Raw genomic sequence first — 19,126 nt, 5'->3', positions numbered from 1 at the left:
GTTAACCATATAATAAATTTGCTCACATTATTCTCAAGTGATTTTACCCAACCAGCTTTTATTACATATGATGTGCCACATACTACTAGTGGTATTTTTCTTATATTATACAATTTAATTTTAGGGGCAGCCCTTGTTCAGAAAGTATTCATAAAGTACCTAACGTTCATCTGGCAGGGACATCTCAGGTGGGAAGACATAAGAAAAGCAGAAGAATTTACAATATGGTCAGGAAAACATCAAATGTGTCCATAAAAAAATGAAGAATATGTACAAGACAGATATGATGGTAATAGTACAGTATGGACAGCATACGAAATTGCTTAGGAATTTTTTTAAACTGGGAAATTATCTTAAGAGTGAGGGCAGTGAAGGACAGTTTCACAGAGGATACGCAATTTTTAATGAGGTTTTGAATGAAGTGAAAGATTTAGATTACAGAAGTGTGATCTTTGTCAAATCATGTCATCATCCTATGTTCAAAATCTTAATCCTATAAAATAGTTTGGGCCTTCTTGTAAGAATAAAATTATATAATATGTGCAAAAAAAGCCATGAACAATAAAAAGTACCATGTAATTGTAAGGTATTACTTTAAAAATGAAAAGTAGAGGACATCTGCATGCTTTCACTACACCTCTGAAAAACAACTCTTCTCCATTTAATTATGTTCCATTATACTGGTTACCACCTTACTAATGAATATGTGGTTCCATCATATAATTATAGTTCATAATGTCTTATAATACAGCACGACTGAAACACAATATTGACACTAAATGTAGATGTCCCTCAGAAGAGTGTTTAATAAAGAACACTTAATGGAAGAAGCAGATAATATGATACCCAATTTTCTTCATTCTAAATAAACCACTGAATACAGTGTATTAATAGACTGCTTACAGATTCCAAGTTTCCAAGGGCTTAGAAATAGAACAAAACAAAAACTAGCCAAAAGCATGTAACCAAAGTGTAGTAATGTTATTATCCCTCTTTTATTGAATATCAAGTAGACTACTTAGAAGAAAACTGTTTTACATCCCACACACTAAAGAAATGTTATTCAAAGGATGAACTGAAAAAGCAATTCACATAAAATAATGGCTGTGTTCTGCATCTTATTTTGGATTTCACCACTGTCAAATATTGACAAAGTCATCTTAATATTCCAAATCTCAATATTTCAATTTGCAGAACTGATCTTCAGTGATTAATAGTTGGTAATGGCAGTAATAAATGAATGTGCATGCTGTTTTTATAAGTGAGATGTAATTTACTTACAGTGAAATCCACAGATCATAAATGAAAGGTTTGAGTAGTTCTCATAAAGGTATATACCATATGAACCACACGCAAACCAGTTACTGAAAATTTCCATCACCCTAGAAAGTTCTTTTCTGCCCTTTCACAGTCACTTCCCCCAAAATTTCTCCCCAGCCCCACCATCAAAGGCAACCATGCTCTTGATTTCTGACACCACAGACGCATGTATTGGCTAATGTAAAGCTTCATAGGTATGATTCTGGTTAAGTGATTATGCCAAAGAATACTGGGTAACTGATCAATGTTAAAGCACAGAAGGGCCTTTAGTTCTTTGCTGCTTTGTTCTTGCCTTGACTAGATCAGTATTTTTGTCACTGACTTGGGTAAAGTCAGAGATAGCATGTTTCTCAAAGGCAAAGATTACATCAAACAAGAGAGGATGGCTAATATAGTGAATGACTCTATTAAATTCCAAAACTACATAAACAGGTTGAAAGCAACAGGTTAAATCCAACACGGTAAATTCAAAATATAAAAGGTGCTATATGCTTAGGGCCAAATAAAACCAACTGAAGTACATGATGTGGAAAATGTGACATAAAAGAAAACAAATTAGAATTGTAGTTGAGTTCAAGTTTAGTAGGAATCAATACTATGTCATTGCTAACAAAACACTCATTTTCACCTAGGCTACATTATAAAAAGGTTCAGAATGAAGGCAAACATAGCCGTCTTTGCCTCTGTGCCAGTCGAATCAGTGATAAATTAGATTGAGTCATAACAGGAACTGCTAAAGGAATTGCACAGGACTACACGGAAACGTGGGGGAATACAGGTGATGTGCTAGCCATTTTCAAGTACAGAAAAACCTGACATGTGGAAGGGATGTTGGATTTCTGTGCAGTTCAACAAGCAACAGAGGTAGGGCTACTTTCTGGAAGTGAGAGGGAACTGTACATATAGGATAACCAAACAAAAGAGGCCTAATAATTAGAGCTATGAAAAATAAGAAAGGCCTACTCTTTGTAGAAGTAAAATCTTGGTCACTCCAGGTGTTCAAGGAGATCCTACGTGACCATTTGTAATGGGTGCTGCATGAAGATATGAAGCTCATATATTGTATAGATAATTTATATGGTTCCTTTCTATGCCAGCATTCTATAAATTTGTGTTGGGTTCCAACAATAAGCACCAGAGATTATGAGAACTGGGAAGCCTATGCAATTGTATTAATCCTTAAAGACACCAGATGCTAAGGCTCAAGCAATATTTGTAACTACAGAAAAATAACTGGAGTTGAGACCTTAGAACAACATGACCCTCTTCAGTCATTCTCATTATTTGTAAGGTCATGTTTAGGGATTGATCCTGCCCTATTAACTCACTTAGCTAATGTGAGTAGAAAAACAATCAGGAAACCACCATGGCACATGTTTACCTATGTAACAAACCAGTACATCCCAGAACTTCAAAAAAAATTACATTTAATTAAAAAATCACATGCTTAGATGTTACAATCTAGTAATACTGTTTTGATTCAAACACATTTGTATAAAGCAGGTAATTTACATATATTAAATTCGTTTCACTCAATAAATATTTTTGAAAACCAATTAGGTATAGAGTAATACATTAGGCATGGTACAAGTCTCCCATAGCACCAGAAATGGAATCTATTTTGATAGTTTTCCCCCCAGTATGATACTCTCAGTTAATAAATCTGAATCTCTGTTATTGAATAATCTGTGTAGTAACTCTAACAGCCATAGAGTCTTCTGTAAGTCTATTGGAAAAGACAAGCTTATGACAAATAATCATAAAATTAAGGAAAGAAAGGTACAAGTATATATTTGAATATTAGGGTCTCTAAATATTTTTGTGCTTCAAATGCATAAATGCTTCATAAGGCATGTCACACACATTCATCCTAACGATAGTGAGATATGAAAGTATATATGAGATACTCATATGAGTAGCTCGCAGAAAGGTGTCTAAGGAGATATAATTGTTTAGTATTACTGGGGAAACAGCAGGAGACAGAGCTAGCGATGTCTCACTCAGATTATGAAGACTCTTGGGCACCAATTTAAAGAGCTGAGTTATTATTCTCTGGAGATGATGAGAGCTAAATAAAGAAGTAGAGTATGTGATTTAGAAAGATCCTTACGTTGGAATGTGGAGAAAGAGCCAAAACACAGAGTCAGAGAGAACAATCAGAAATTTATTTCAGGAAAGGAAGAGGAATATCTAGCTTCAAAAGATTGTTAGCTGGTAAAACTTTTAAGACTTGAGATTGAAACTTTTCTGAGACAAGCCAAACAACCATTGACAAAGGAGTGATTCTTTGTTTAAAAAAAAAAAATCTTCTTTAATATGACCTGAAAAATAACTTCCAGCCAAACCAAAACTCTTTCATAGATATGTACTCTGTTGTGCTGAACTTTCTTGGGAAACTTGGAAAAAGCAGAAAAGAGTCTGTACGTGAGGAAGTCATCTGTGTATAAAGAAAGCAATACAATAATTATAGAAAGAACATCAACCGTAAAGCCGTAGGTTTTTTTTAAAGAAGAGAGAAAAAGAAAAAGAAAAGAAACCTGAATTCAAAATTTCCAGCAAGCTACATACAAGCTGTATGATCTTAGGCAAAGTATACAACCTGTCTAAAAGCTTATTTCCTGGACACAATCAGGACCATAATATCCAACACACTGGACTGTGATAAGGATTAACAATAAAAATATGCAAAAGACCTAGAGGTATGCTAGGTATTCTATATAAATAATAGATACATTTACACAGTAATCCCTTGCCTGATGTGTAGCCTGGCATCCATTACATAGTTATACTCCCCCTATTTTACTATGTGCATTTGATTTTTAAAAGGAACATGATCTAGTGTAGACCACACGTTTGACACCCTCTTGACACAGAGAGAAGCTGGGAGGTGGAATGAGGACAGTCCTTTTAGACACCATTGATAACTAAAAGAAAGTCCGATAGTTATACAGATACTTTTTCTAAAACATATAAAAGCTAAGAAGGATAAAAAAAAACAAGCAAACAAACAGAAAAGTAAAAGACATTACACATTAAGCCAGAAAGGACTTAGAGGCACAGCCAGCATAGCACAAAGCTGGTGACAGAACCAGACTCGGGACATTAGAACAAACAGTACAGAACATTAGAACGGCACAGAAATCTTTCTCAGCTTCAGAGGAACAGCATCCCGCAAAAGGCTTGCTGCCTAGAGCAGGTTTCCGATGCCAGTGACTCTGGGACACCTGGAAATAGGAAGCTTCTAGCCATTGTTTTCATGTCTAAAATTTTGTTACATGTTTAAATGTTTTAATTTATTTTTATTTTTCTCCATAATCTCTATTTCCTATGACATCTGCTATGGCTTGAATGTGTCCCCCAAAGGTCATGTGTTGGAAACTGGATCCCCAGTGTCGTGAGGTTGGGAGGTGGGACCCCTTTAAGGGGTGTTTAGGCCATGAGAGCACCACCCTTATTAATGGATTAATGGCATTATCCCAGGAGTAGGTTTTTTGTAAAAGAATAAGTTCAGTGCCATCTTGCTCTCTCACACTCTTGCTTTCTCTTTGCCCTCCCACTAAGAGACGACACAGTAAGATTTTTCCAGATGCTGGTCGCCTCAACCCTTGGCTTCCCAGCCTCCAGAACTGTGAGCAATAAATTTCTGTTCCTTATACATTACCCAGTCTCAGGCATTCTGCAAAAGATGTTACTCATTAATCCAGAAAGGACTTAGAGGTGCACCCAGCAGAGCACCAAGCTGATAAGAGAACCAGACTCAGAACATGACAAAGGCACTGAAATGTTCCTCAACATCTGAAAAACAGGTCCACAAAAGGCCTGCTGTGCAAAATGGACCAAGATAAGATCTTAGTCTTGACCCAAAATGTTTCCAATCAGGGCATTTTCTAGGAAGATAACTGTGGTGGAGGCTGTGATGGTCCTGCCCAGATTCCCTTTCAGAAGTGAAGGACTACTCCCCAAGCTGCTGGAGTGCTACTCAGAAGACAGCCCTTAACTGCCCGCCCCTGTGTTTGTGTCCCCCCAATATTCATACATTCAGATACTCTCTCCCAAGGTGATGGTGTTAGAAGTAGAACCTTTGGGAGATGATTAGGTCATGGAGGAGGAGTCTTCATGAATGGGATTAGGGCTCTTTTAAAAGATGCCCAAGAGAGATTCCCCTTGCCCCTTGCCCCAAGTCAGGACACAGTAAGAAGGTGCCATCTTTGATCCAAAAAGCAGACCCCCACTGGACACCAGATCTGCAGCAGGCACCATAATCCTGGACTTCCCAGCCTCCAGAACTATGAGAAATAAATGTCTGTTGTTTAGAAGCTACCTAGTTTATGGTATTTTTGTTGTTGTTGTTGTTATAGCAGTCCAAATAGTCTAAGACAGAAAACTGTCTTACCAAGAAGTGGGATACTGCTATAACAAACATCTAAGATGTAGAAGTGCTTTGAAACTGGGTAGTGGGTAGAGGCTGGAAGAGTTTTGAGGTGCATCCTAGAAAAAGCCAAAATTGCAATAAACAGATCATTAAGGATGATTCTGTGAAGTCTCAGAGGAGAGGAAGAGAGCTACAGAGAAAGCCTGTAGCTCTAATACTCTTCGAATTCTCTAAGAGTATTCTTAAAGACTTCATAGAAGGTCACAAACAGAACACTGGTAGAAATATGGATGGTAAAGGTCATGTGGAGGAGGTCTCAGATGGAAATGAGGAACATCTTATTGGAAACTCCAGAAGAGGCCATCATTGAATAAAGTAGCAATAAACTTGGCTGAATTGTATTCACGCCCTACTGATTTATGGAAGGTAGAACTTGTCAGAGATGAAATTGAATATTTGGGTGAAAAATTTGTAAGCAAAGTGTTGACAGAACGTCTGGTTCCTCTTGACTGCTTACAGTAAAATACGAGAAAAGAGAAATGGCTTAAAGATGGAATTGCTAATTAAAAAGGAAACGGAACTTGAATTTCTGGAAAATCCTCAGCTTATCCATATTGAAAAAAATGAGAAAGTCTGTTTGGAAGTGTGGCCAAGTGACCATTTAATAAAGAGTTTACTATGGATCAGGCATCTCAAGGGAAGCCAGATGCTATCTATCATGACAATGGGGAGATGAGTTAGCCACCTAAAGAGAAGTCAGGACCTACTGTCCAAAACAATGGAAGAATGACCCCAGCAGATTTAGGAGATCACCAGGGATGCCCCTCCCATCACAGCAACAGAATATAAGGAGCTACGGGCCAAAAAGATTTCAAAGGAGGGGTTGCCACCTCACATCATGGGCTTCACTTCCCCATGCCCTGGGACTGGGCTCCTGGGCTGCTCCAGGGATGGCTCCAGTGGGCCCCATTACAGCATGCACTGCATCCAGCAAAGCTGTGGGGGAGTTGAGTGGGGAGGAGTTGCTGCTTCCACCTGAATTTCAAAGGATGCCCTGGTGAGCTGTGGGGCCCAGGCAATAGAAAGCAATAGAAAGCACCATCTATCAACCAGGAAGCAGGCTCTCACCAGACACTGAATCTGTTGGCACCATCGTATTAGCCTGTCCTCACACTGCTAATAAAGACACACCCGATACTTGGTAATTTATAAAGCAAAGAGGTTTAATTGACTCACAGTGCCACATGGCTGGGGAGGCCTCACAATCATGGCTGAAAGCAAATGAGGGGCAAAGTCACATCTTACACGGCAGCAGGCAAAGAGAATGTGCAAGGGAACTCCCCTTTATAAAACCATGAGACTTACTATCACAAGAATAGCAGGGGAAGAACCTGCCCCCATGATTCAATTCCCTCCCACTGGGCCCCTCCCATAACACGTGGGAATTATGGGAGCTACAATTCAGGATGAGATTTGGGTGAGGACACAGCCAAACCATATCAACCATGATCTTGCACTTCCCAGCCTCCTGAACTGTGAGAAATAATTGCCTGTTGTTTACAAGCCACCCAGTCTATGCTATTTTTGTTACAGTAGCCCAGGAAGAGTAAGACAACTAGTCTGAAGACAGGTACTTCCGGCAAGGTCACTCACCCATTCCAGAGCAGCCCATGGGGACAAAAAGGCTCAGCCCCCTCACCCTAATAGAGACAGCCCTGAAGGACGTCCCAACTTCAACCTCCCAGAAGCCTCCACTAAATTGCATCACAAGCCAACTTCTCCCTTTCCCAATCCTGCTTTCCCTCCCATTCTGCTGGTGTTGATCCTAAGAGCTCTCCCTAATTAGTCTTCTTCATGCTAATCCTGTCCCAGAATCTGCTTCCTGAGGTACACAACTGGCAATTTGTAATTCTAGAGTTGCCAAGAATTGTGGTCATTGCTGCTGTTATTTAAAAATCAGTGCAAGAATTTCAAGATGTTATGAGAAGAACATGCTCATCTGATACAATACATACAGACACAAAGGGACAAGAAGGAAACCTACCACTGTGGATGGGATTATACCCATGTTCCTGCCTTTTCTTGATTTAAGTGTATGATTTGGATGGCAAAGCTTCCCTTGATTTAAGTGTATGATTTGGAAGGCAAGAAGGGGTAGGGAGAAGGGAATCGCATATGTAAGATGGGTGAGTGTGGTGAACATGGTACATAATGGAGATAAGACAGTTCTTTCAGAAGCAAAGGGACCTCACTGAAAGCAGAGCATGGACAGAGGGAGGAGAGACAGAATCAGGCCATCTCAAGAAGAACAAGCTTGAATGCCCAGAGGCAGCATGGTGCTGGGAAGAGCTAAGTCCAGACATCGGAGTTTTTCAAGTGATGAACGGTAATTGGTGTGCCTTCCCTTTGCATGTAAACTTTGCTAACACTTCTTAGCACTGTGAACTCTACTGCAAATTTAACTCCTTTGCAGAGACCTGAAAAGAGTTCAGTCCGGTGAAAAATTCAAGAGATGAACACTGAGAAAAGTCTTTAATAGGACACTAGCTTGTATCTTAGGCATATGTTCTTTGGTTTTGATCCTTATACTAAACCCTTTTCTGTTCTTTCTGATCCCCCATCTCCACATACACACTTCCTCATAGTCTCACCACACACTCAGTTAAGTCTTTTTTTTTCTCCCTTTCTTTCTTTCTTTCCTTTTTTTTTTTTTTTTCTTTATAAGATATTCTGAGTATATTCAGTGAACTAGGGCTTCCAGTTTCAAGAAATTCAAGCTGGTGTCTTACAAAGAATAATCATAGCTATTAATCAGAAGATAAGCTTCACAGATACTTGCTAAAAAGGTTGTTTTACAACACACATAAAAAAAGAATGCCATTCAATGAATGAAGGAAGATTACATACTAATCTTCAAAGAATCAGTTTTGAACTAAAAGAGATTGCAAAGATCATATGTAGACTAACCTTGTAGTTTTATAAAAGAAGAAATTATTTCCTGGCAGATTTTTTTTGTCTGCAAGTATTTTCTTCCTTTCTCATCCATAAAGCAATATTTTAAAATGTTTCTGCCCTACCCCTCTCATCTCAATGTCCCTTCTCCTTTTTAACAGTAACCATGCTGCCACAAAAAGCATTTCAAGGTAGATAATGTGCAGTCCCTATAAAGGTAAACAAACAAACAAAAACTTAAATTGAAGAGGTAAGTGGTTCTTTGCCAGGAGATGGAAAGTTGACATCGTCTTACTTTGTTCCCCAAATCTCCTAGGGCAAGGGGTACTCCTGGACATAGATATATTCAAAGCGCATCTCACCACCCTGCCTCCTGTCTCCGCCCTACCCTGGGTTGGGTCCACAGGGCTGTAAGTCACTCGGGACAGCAGAACTATTTTAGGGAAGGAGGATAATTCCAGGCTGTTGAGGTTGCCTGTATCTTATTCCCTAAGGCCAAAGGCATTTCATTTTTGACCCTAAAACCTCAAAGAAAAAGAAATCCTACAAGTAAATGGAATTCTCCTTTAATTTTGTTTTTAGTGACTCCCCATTTTCTACATTAGAACATATATACCAATAAAAGGGATTATCTGGTTACTGACTGGGAACAGGCCCACATTTCAGTGCTTAGCTATGGAAACTCCCAAGAATTTGAAATTGTTGTGGAAAAGCAAAATGAGAGAAGCTGTGAAGAAACTATTTAGCTCTTGGTTGGTCTTTTGGTAATTTTCTATGATCTACTGCCTTTTCAAATTATAGTGAGTTCAAGGATGGGAAGGAAGGCAATACTGAAAAGAAATTGTAGTAGTGTCCTAGACACACTAATTATGGCCAAAGTTCACTGAACGATGTAGACTTTATTGTTCCATGGTGGAGATTCAAAGTTGAATCCCAGTCCCATTCAAACAGCAAATACAGATTGGTAGAAGGATATTAACAGGATAAATAAATAACAAACCAGACCCCAACCATTTCCAGACCGTGTCAACTTCTCTATTTGTAACCACACACACATTCACGTGGAGATGATACTCGAATGATCAGAGTTATACACATATCATGCTGTTCCACAGAAGACGCGTAAGTGGGATTCACATTTGCCCTCAACTATTTAAGTGACTCTCCAGTAGAACAAAATATACCCATGCTGTCATAAAAGAAAAAGGGTTCTTAATTATTAGTAGAAATAGAAAGCTTTGGATTGTACATCCTTCGGCAAGTATAAAAAGATGTATACTTTTAAAAGTGAAATGTTTGCAAAGAATATGGAAAATATCCAGTTCATCAGCTTGTATGTGCATTTGCTTTTAACTTCTATAAGCGACAAAGAAGAACACAGCTTGCCATAATCCTTCTACTCAAAAGATCAATTACACTGAATGGTGCCTGTGCATTTAAAATCACTGAGAGCAAATCATAAGTATTAGGCAAAGCAAATTTACTCAACAACATGGCCTCCTGGGAGCAGGTACATTTGTTTGAAAACAAAATTTCTTAAGTAAATGTATAGCCAATGAAAGGTATTGGATTGATAGTTCTGAAGTTCTGAATCTTCTATTTCACTACAGTGATTGCCAGTGAAGGCCAGTGCCAGCTCCCTGTGTCTCCATATGAACAAGCCTCAATCATTTTCTGAACAGACCACCCTTAGGTACGAAGATGAAAAGCTGCTTCTGAACCTAGCAATTTCTGCCGAGTGTGCCAACTATAAGCCATTGTGAGCAGCCACCGCCTGGAAGCTAGACACAGACCCCCAACCAGATCTAGGATGAGGACAATGTACAGTGACACCAAAGTGGGCTGCTGTGTTACCGAGGATGCAGAAGAAGAAAACTTCTGTAATTGCCACTTTCCAAGCCAGCCATCTCTACAACCTCAAACACTCATCACTGGCATCTAAAGCTACAGGAATTCCCAGAAAAAACAAATGGATGCTGTGCGTGCCCATCCCATTTAAGCCTGGCGCCACTGAGGCCGGCACAAAATGGAACTCCAGGAACTGTAAAGCCTTTTCCTTCTAGATATGCCTCCTCTTCCGCTCCCCTGCGTCTGACCTGCCAAACACACTTTTCTGCATGTCCAACCCTAACTGTGCTGGAGAAAAGTTAGTAAGTGGGAACTAAGAGGGATAAAAAAAGATGTAGTTTCAGTGCATAAAATTTTCCAGACATGATATGAGCATACACAACTGTATCATTTACTTAAAGGAACTGGTCTATCTAGCAACAATGTTTATAAAATCACTTTCTTTTTTTTTTAATTGTACTTTGCAAATGACTTCCTATTGAAGATAAAGTTTCATTAAAAGAGAAAAATATTTATAGTATGAGAGGAGTCCATTTGAAAAAAAAGAAGAGGAAAATACAATCCAAAGCATTTAGATATCGAAGAGCCAAGATGATGATACAGAGTATTGTAATGTGGTAACACTGCTATGACTCCTAGCAGTTGATCTTTAAAATAATAGTTCCTTTTTTTCCTCTAGGTACTTTCCACAATCTAGGATTTCCTCTCTGGCATCGACCTTTGTCTCACCCTGCACCACAGGAATTTTTCCCATGCTTGACAATCCTATCTCCATATTTGGAGATTCCAGAAAAGTATTTCTTCTTGCTTCTTCTGTTAAGAATTTATACAATCTAACAGAACTTTTGTTAGGAATTTATAGCCTAATAGAGAACCCAGCTATAATATTAATAACACATCTCCTAGTAGAGTTGTAAGATCATTCTTGAGGTTTGAATTGTCACCTTGCATACCATAAATCCTTTTCCTACCAAGTTAATTACTTAAGTTCTTAACTTTTTTGTTTTAGAAAACTTTCAAATTTACAGGAAGAGTTGCAAGAATAGTACAAAGAACTCCCACATAGACTCTGCCCAGATTGATTAGATTCACAAATGCTGCCACATTTGCATCTCTCTGTCTCCACACACCCACACACATACACACACACACACACACACACATACACACATCTTTCCTGCTCTATTTGAAAGTTGGTTGCAGACATCATGACCTTTCAACTTTCAATTCTTCAGCATGTATTCGCTAAAAACAAGTATATTAGCTTAGCTAAGCACAGTGCAATTACAAAAGTCAGGAAATCTAACTGACATAATCAATATTCAAATATAACCTGCAATCCATATTCCTATAATTCATTTTCAAATTTTATCACTTGTGCCAATAATATCTTCTATAGATAATATTTCTCCTAATTCAGGAGCCAGTGCTGAATTGCATATTGAATTTTAGTTGTCATGTCTCTTTAATCTCCTTTAATCTGAAACAGTTTCTCAGACTTCGACATTTTTGCCCACATAGATATTCTCTCTTCTCCATTCAGCAGCCAACATGATCAGATCACATCAGTCCCTTCTCAAATCCCTCCAGAGATTGCCCATCAAACTTAAAAGAAAATTCTACCCTCCTTCACTCCATCAGTCTCCATATCATTGACCTACTTTACTTTTCTTCACAGCACTATCAGATGTTACAAGATAGATAGATAGATAGATAGATAGACAGATAGATCGATAGATAGATAGATAATCTGGCTGTTTCTCCCAATAGGAGAAAGGAGAAATTTTGCCTATTTATTTATTAATTGTCTTCCCTGTGACTAACAACTTTGTTTATCTTGTTCATTACTTACTACCAGTGACTGTGTCTGGCATATTGTAATTCTTCAATAGATTCTTGTTAAATAAAATCATAAACTATTATCAGATTGCTGAAAGAAATAATTAAGGTATCTAGAAGTCAATGAAATTCACTAAAAATACAAGAATTATAAAAATTAAATTTATGTGTCTTTGAGGGCAGATATAAACAGGATGGTGGAGAACGCAAACAAGGTAACAACTTTTCCAAGAAAAAAATACTTTCCTTAGGCAAAACTATGGAGAGAGAAAAAGATCAGCAGTTGCCAGGGGGCAGTGAGGAGGTAGGAGAAGGGTTGAATATGCGGAGCACAGAGAATTTTTAGGGCAGTAAAAAGATGCTGTATGATACTATAATGTTAGATACGTGTCATTATATATTTGTCCAAATACATAGAATGTGCAGCACCAACAGTGAACCCCAATGTCAAGGACGAACTTGACATAATGATGTCAATGTTGGTTTATCAATTGTAACAAATGTACCCCTCTGGTGGAGGATGTTGATATGGGGAGGCTATGCATGTTGGGGGCAGGTGATAAATAAAAAAATCTCTGTATCTTCCTCTTAATTTTGCCATGAACCTAAAACTGCTCTAAAAAAAATAAGTCTTTAATAAAACACTCTTCATAGTGAAACACTGAAGGCAGACTGTAAGCACTGAGATCAAAAGTCAGGATCAACTTCTAGCTTTCTGAGAATAATTTGGTTTAGACGGAAGACTGTAAAGGCATAACAAGAAGCTTTAATACAGACATTTCAAGTGTTATGTCCCTCTGGGAGTGGTAAAAGGAGTCTCACTAGTGAGATTCAGGCAGCAGAATTAATATAGATCCCTGCATGCCCCTGCTCTTTGATTAACAACTACGGTTCTTGGTCTTTGCTTTGCTCTCATTCATATGTTGTTCATAGATTTATTTTTACAAAATATTCAATTTACTTTACTAGTAAAGAATATTCATATATGCTTCCCTTTTTTCTCCATTTGCTCTCATGGTTCCTCCCTCAAACCCTTATTATTCTCTCTCTGCATGTATACTACATATAATAATTTTATTATGCTCTTAGAGATTACCATTCTGGATAATTATACCATGTAGATTCAGGTTGTCTTTTATTTCCAAAAGGTTCTCTTGGATTGCAATTTTAAATACTCAATTCTGTTCCATTTTCTTGTTTTTCTTCTTCAGGGACTCCAATTATTTATATGGTGACTCTTCTTTGCCTTTCTCCCATTTCAGCCTCTTTCCCTCTCACCCTCATCACTTGTTTCTTTGGATCATTGTCATTCTCTTCATTGTTCTCCTGCCTTTCTTCAATGTCACTTATTTGATTTTCCTTCACATTTATTCTCTCTTTGACACTTTATAATTTAATCTGTGTTGGTAAAAATAAATGAATAAATAAAGCCAACCATTTTATTCTATTTCTTTCCTAAGTTCAATCAATTTTCATTTCATTTCTTCTTGGGTTTTGGTCCACTTCTGATCTTAGTTTTTAAATTTATGAATCAAAGTGTTTTCCATAGTTCACTGTGCTTGAAGCTACTTAATTCCATTTAGAGTATCATGTTACAATATTCTTCTGCTTCACAGTTGCTTTTCAGGGAGGAATTTCCATCCACTGAGGTGTTTAGATTTTTCCATTTTGTTTTGGTCTTCAACAGCGGTTTCACATAGTGAGACTGATGACATTGACACATTCAGCAGACAGGATTAACAAAGAGCGGGTTTACAGGATCTCTGGTTCAAGGGCGCCCCCTCCTGTCAGAGTCATGAAGTGCAGTTTCTTTAAAATACGGCTTTTGGTGGAGGTCGGTGGAGCGATATGCCCATCGATGTTTCAGGTTTCTATTGTCTTGTGGTATTCTAGATCTCCCTATCTTGCCTCTTTTTCCTTCACCAAAAAGCTCGAAGGGGTGCCCTTCCCTTACCTGCAAACTTGTTCATCCCTAGAAGCACTGCTTTTCCACAACTGCTCCCTGTGCTATTTCAAGTCCCTTCCTGTTTAGTTGGTGCTCTTATCTACCTGCATACTTTTTCTATATTTTCACACCTAGATAGACTTTCTCCTTCTGAGGGTGATTTTCATACAATTTCATTTCATTCCCTTTGCACATGATCCCTTTTCTCTTCCAGTTTCTCCGAAAACCGCTCGCCATCCTCAAAGCTTGCAATGGGAGCTCACCAGGCAGCTGTACTAAAAATGAATGTTTATTTTTCTACTTACAGTAACTAGCATTTGCATTGTCCCCTCGCTTCTAGTTATGCTGAAGGTGAGGGATTTATGTGGTTCAGTTGGCTTCTTAATGATTTGTACAGTTTTTTGATAGCTAAAAAAGGAATTGAGATTTGAGCAGCAGCAATTAATTACTTTAGGTTACTGTAAGCTGCTCATTTATCATTCTTAGCTGGATATTTCTTCTTTATGTCTGAAATTAGGTTTCTGGTTTTTGCCCTTTTAATCCCGTAGTGGATGTTGTAGTGGATACTACTGTGCTCCCCCCGTGTCCCCTTTTCAGGGCTGAGGCTCTTACTGCCCCAGCTGCTGGGCATCCTTGTTGCTATTTACAGCTGTACCTCTCGCTAGGACAGACTCTTACCCAATGTTACACAGCCCCCTCCGGGACGAAGCCAAGTAGTAATAGCTGGCTGATGCAAAGACACCAAGTGTGGCCCCTTTGCCTTAATTTGTGACAATTCCAAAGAGCATCCCAGCTCCAGAGCTCCCTACAGGATGACCTGAGGTCTCAGTCATAACTGCATTGCAGATGAGCTTCTCTGCCTGCCCAGTCCTACCTTCCTCACTTCCTAACAAGTATATATCCAAGTGCACTCCCCCATATACCTTCTGCAAACAAGCCTCTATCTCAGGGTGTTTTTAGGGTATCCAACCCAAGACAATCGTCATAAAAACTTTGTATTGACTTATGAGACAGTCACTGTTGAAAGCCCATTGAATATATTGTATACATTCCCTTAATTTTTGCAAGGAAACTGTGAGAAGGATATTGTTATTATCATCTTCATATCTCAGATGAGAAAAGAAAAATCATAGAGAAGATAAGTACCTTATAAATGGTCAAGGCAGGATTTGAATAGAGGCACTCTAACTTGAAAGCCCATTCTCTTATCCACTTCACTCCACAGGTTCCCACACTGGCGTGGCATTCGCTCCTTCTCTGGCATGATACTTCGCCAGCCCTTTCCTTGAATCTTTCTTTTTTTTCTTTTTTTTTGAGATGGAGTCTCATTCTGTCGTCAGGCAGGAGTGCAGTGGCACGATCTTGGCTCACTGCAACGTCTGACTCCCTACCTCAATTCTCCTACCTCAGCCTCCTAAGGAGCTGGGATTACAGGCACACGCCACCATGCCCAGCTAATTTTTGCATTTTTAGTAGAGACGGATTTTCATCATGTTGGCCAGGATGGTCTCGATCTCCTGACCTCATGATCTGCCCATCTTGGCCTCACAAAGTGCTGGGATTACAGGGGTGGGCCACCGTGCCTGGTCTTTCTTGCATCTGTCTAAGCTCTGCTGTGGAGCATAGCCTTCAAATCTATTCTCTCTTTGACACCTTATAATTTAATCTGTATTTGTAAAAATAAAGGAGGCTGAGGCAGGATAATTGCTTGAACCAGATGACCACAAATATCAAGATGTTTTCATTTTTTAACACATAATATTTTCACAAGTGGTTTGGCTATAATGTTAGTTGCTAAAGATGGAATCTGACCTTATGAATTCATCTTTCAAAGCTTTAGCATTATAAACAGAGATGCATGTTTGTAAATCCACCTTATTATCACTCAGCACTGTCATAGGAATTGTGTTCATATGCACACATATATTAGCAGGTACACAGTAGCAACACCTTCTCTGTACTTTTGTTTTTTATCTTACTTCCAAGTAATAACAATGATATTATCACATTTCTCAAAATTCTTACCTCCATCTTGAAATTTGCTTAATCTTTCAAAGTATGACGACATGGGGGCCTGTACAATGTCTAAAATAGCCAGAAGTGTTCTTGTTAGCCTTAATAACTCACTGAAACTATAAAATCCAAAGTATATAAGATTCCGAGCCAAGTGGACCACCTTAATAAAAAAAAAAAAAGCGGGGAGGGGGAGAGTGAAAGAGTGGAAAAAAAATTGGGAATTGAAATAAACATTGGCTTTTTATTATCTAAATTAGCACAGCTATTTCTAAACTTCCTAATTCTTTAACACCTAGGAATTAAAATACTTGCAAAAGCAACCACTTGAACTTTGATTTATTCAAGTCTAGAACTAAATCCAAGTAAGATTCAGAGTGCTTTAAGGTACTTAACAAAATTTATACTAGAATTATTTACATCCTAATTAAACATTTAAGTAATTTAAGTCAGCAGGATGCCACTTAATAAATGGTTGCACCAATTAATTACTTTAATAAATGGCTATTATCCAAGAAATTTGCCCAGAAATCTATGTTCCCTATGCTGCTTTGTGGCCTTGTGGATTGCAGAGGACATTCCAAGTGCGAGAGTCTACCTCCAACATGTGGCCCCCAGTGCACAGTCTCCCCCTACCGCACTGTATCAGAGGTGGTCCAAGTGACCAACAGAAGTGATGACACGTCACTTCCAAGGTTAGATTACAGAAGACTGCAACTTCCATCTTGGACTCTCTCTCTCTCTCTCAGATGGCTTGCTCTGAGGAAGCCAGGTGCCATGTCATGAGGACACCCAGGCAGCCTACAGAAAGGCCCACATGGCAGGAAGCTGAGGTGCCAACAGCCAGCAAGGAGGTGTGGCCACCAACAACCCCTGCAGTGACCTTAGAAACAGACTGTCCAGCCCCAGATGGCTGCAATCCCAGTCAACAGCTTGCTGGCTACCCCATCACAGACCCTGAGCCAGAACCACCCAGCTAAGCTACTCCTGGCTTCCTGACCCACAGAAGCTATGATAATGTTTGTTGCTTCAGGCTGCAAAGTTTTGGAGTAATTTGTTATACACCAGTAGGTAGCTAATACACCAGGTATCAAGTAATAGCATCCTTTCTCTAGTTTTGTCACTACATCCCCAAACTGAAGATATTTCAATTCAGTTCAATGAGAATAAAAACATCATCTCCATAGAGACAAAAAAAAGTATCCAAACATTCCACAAAATATGCAGAACTGCCTGTGCTTATTACATGCAAAAAGTCTTACACAAATGAAACAAAAAAAATCAAGGGAAACAGTAATTAATAGACAATTACAAATAAAATGTTTTCTACTGGACATTAAAGCACCAAATCTATCTTTTAAAAATGGCAGAGAAAATAATATCTTCATGAACTAAATTACCCAGTTACCAAAACATCCTAAATATTAGAGGGAAAAAGTACCTCAAATGTCAGTTTATTTTTTTCTTTATCCCCAAAAGGAAAGGGCTGGTTTACGACTTCTTTCAAATATTCTTCAACAAATTCCATTGTCAGGGCAAATTTCCTCTTCATATCATTTCGGGAAGAGTCTGTTATAGAATCATATCTGGAAATACAGAAAGAAGATAACGCAAGTTAAACTGATTGCAATCATTTAAAAATAGTAAAACATATGTACTTTAGTTTCCTGGCTGCATAATCTTGGATAAATTAGTTAGCCTTCCTAGGGCCTGGGTCCTCATCTGTAAAGTGGGGCTCTTGTGAAATGAGCTATGTGTAAAGCAGTTATGGCTGTTGTGAAATGAGCTACATGTAAAGCAGTTACGGCTGTTGTGAAATGAGCTACGTGTAAAGCAGTCGTAGCAGTCTACCACAATATGAAGTACTTAAAATTCTTGCTAATTATAGCAACATTGTTTATTGTTTTCTAGAAAATGCCTTTATTACCACTGAGAGTTATTTCACCCTCAAAAACGAGTATCTTATTTGCATTTAGAAGATTAACAACCTGCGACAGGACACACAAATGCCTTTCCACATGTTACATTTCAAAACTGTAGCCATTTGATGTGGAGCTCATCTGCTGGACCCCAAAGCCTCAAGACCTTTTTCCAAACATACTCATGAATTGTGATCTTTGTGGGGATTTCTGTCCAGAGCCTGGCATAGCGAACAGGCACCACAGACTCCTGGGGATCCCGGTCAACGTGCATGTGGAGCATGAGGCGACAGAAGGACGCTCGGAGGTCGAACGGCAGGCTCTCATCCGACACACACCGCAGGATCAGGTCTACAGAGAGCTGTGTAGAAATCTGGTTTATGGCCAGATACTGGCGATCCAAGCACATCCTTGCAAAGAGGTTTAGCTGGTACCTTAAAAATGATAAACATATTACATTATTGTCTTATCTCGAAGAAATCTTTAAACATCATAGTACCAATCAGTATCTATGTTTAAGACACCTGTATTTCCAAGCATTCATGATATTGGAGTCAAACTCTTGATTGTAGTATGTTAACCATTAAGATCAAATGACAAGACATATATGAAACTGTCTCTATGTCCCTTCAGTTACAATACCTCTTACTTGTTTCAGCAAAATGTGTCTGCTGGAGAGTGTCACTAGGCACTCCAGTCTGGGTTTCCTAGGATTACAAACACTGCCCTCAGGCTGAAGGCTACGGGCAACAGCTCACATGAAACCATCTCTCTCCACCTTCCCCAGCCTCACTCAGCTTCAGGCTCTAGTGTCTGCACTCCAGGTTTCGCCCCTCTCAGTTCCCAAACCAAAAATGATCAGTCCAAATGGCATGAGTGCAGTTGGCTTATCAGCCCAGTTTTGAGATTAAGAACCAG

General features: G+C 38.8%; 1 protein-coding gene across 1 annotated transcript in view; it reads right to left on the bottom strand.

The window, feature by feature from the left end:
• The window catches only part of ITPR2 (inositol 1,4,5-trisphosphate receptor, type 2), a 494,095-nt gene that overhangs the window by 310,469 nt on the left and 164,500 nt on the right, over positions 1-19,126 (bottom strand). The window contains exons 19-21 of the mRNA XM_011946983.1: positions 18,391-18,642; positions 17,731-17,875; positions 16,302-16,452 (exon numbers count right to left, since the gene is read on the bottom strand). Of these exons, the coding sequence (XP_011802373.1) occupies positions 16,302-16,452; positions 17,731-17,875; positions 18,391-18,642 (548 nt within the window). The remainder of the gene's footprint in view (positions 1-16,301; positions 16,453-17,730; positions 17,876-18,390; positions 18,643-19,126) is intronic.

The sequence above is a fragment of the Colobus angolensis genome, unplaced genomic scaffold (genome assembly GCF_000951035.1).
Source record: "Colobus angolensis palliatus isolate OR3802 unplaced genomic scaffold, Cang.pa_1.0 Scaffold256, whole genome shotgun sequence".
NCBI lineage: Eukaryota > Metazoa > Chordata > Mammalia > Primates > Cercopithecidae > Colobus > Colobus angolensis.
The sequence above is the reverse complement of the archived record's forward strand: the minus strand, read 5'-3'. Positions and strand labels throughout refer to the sequence as shown.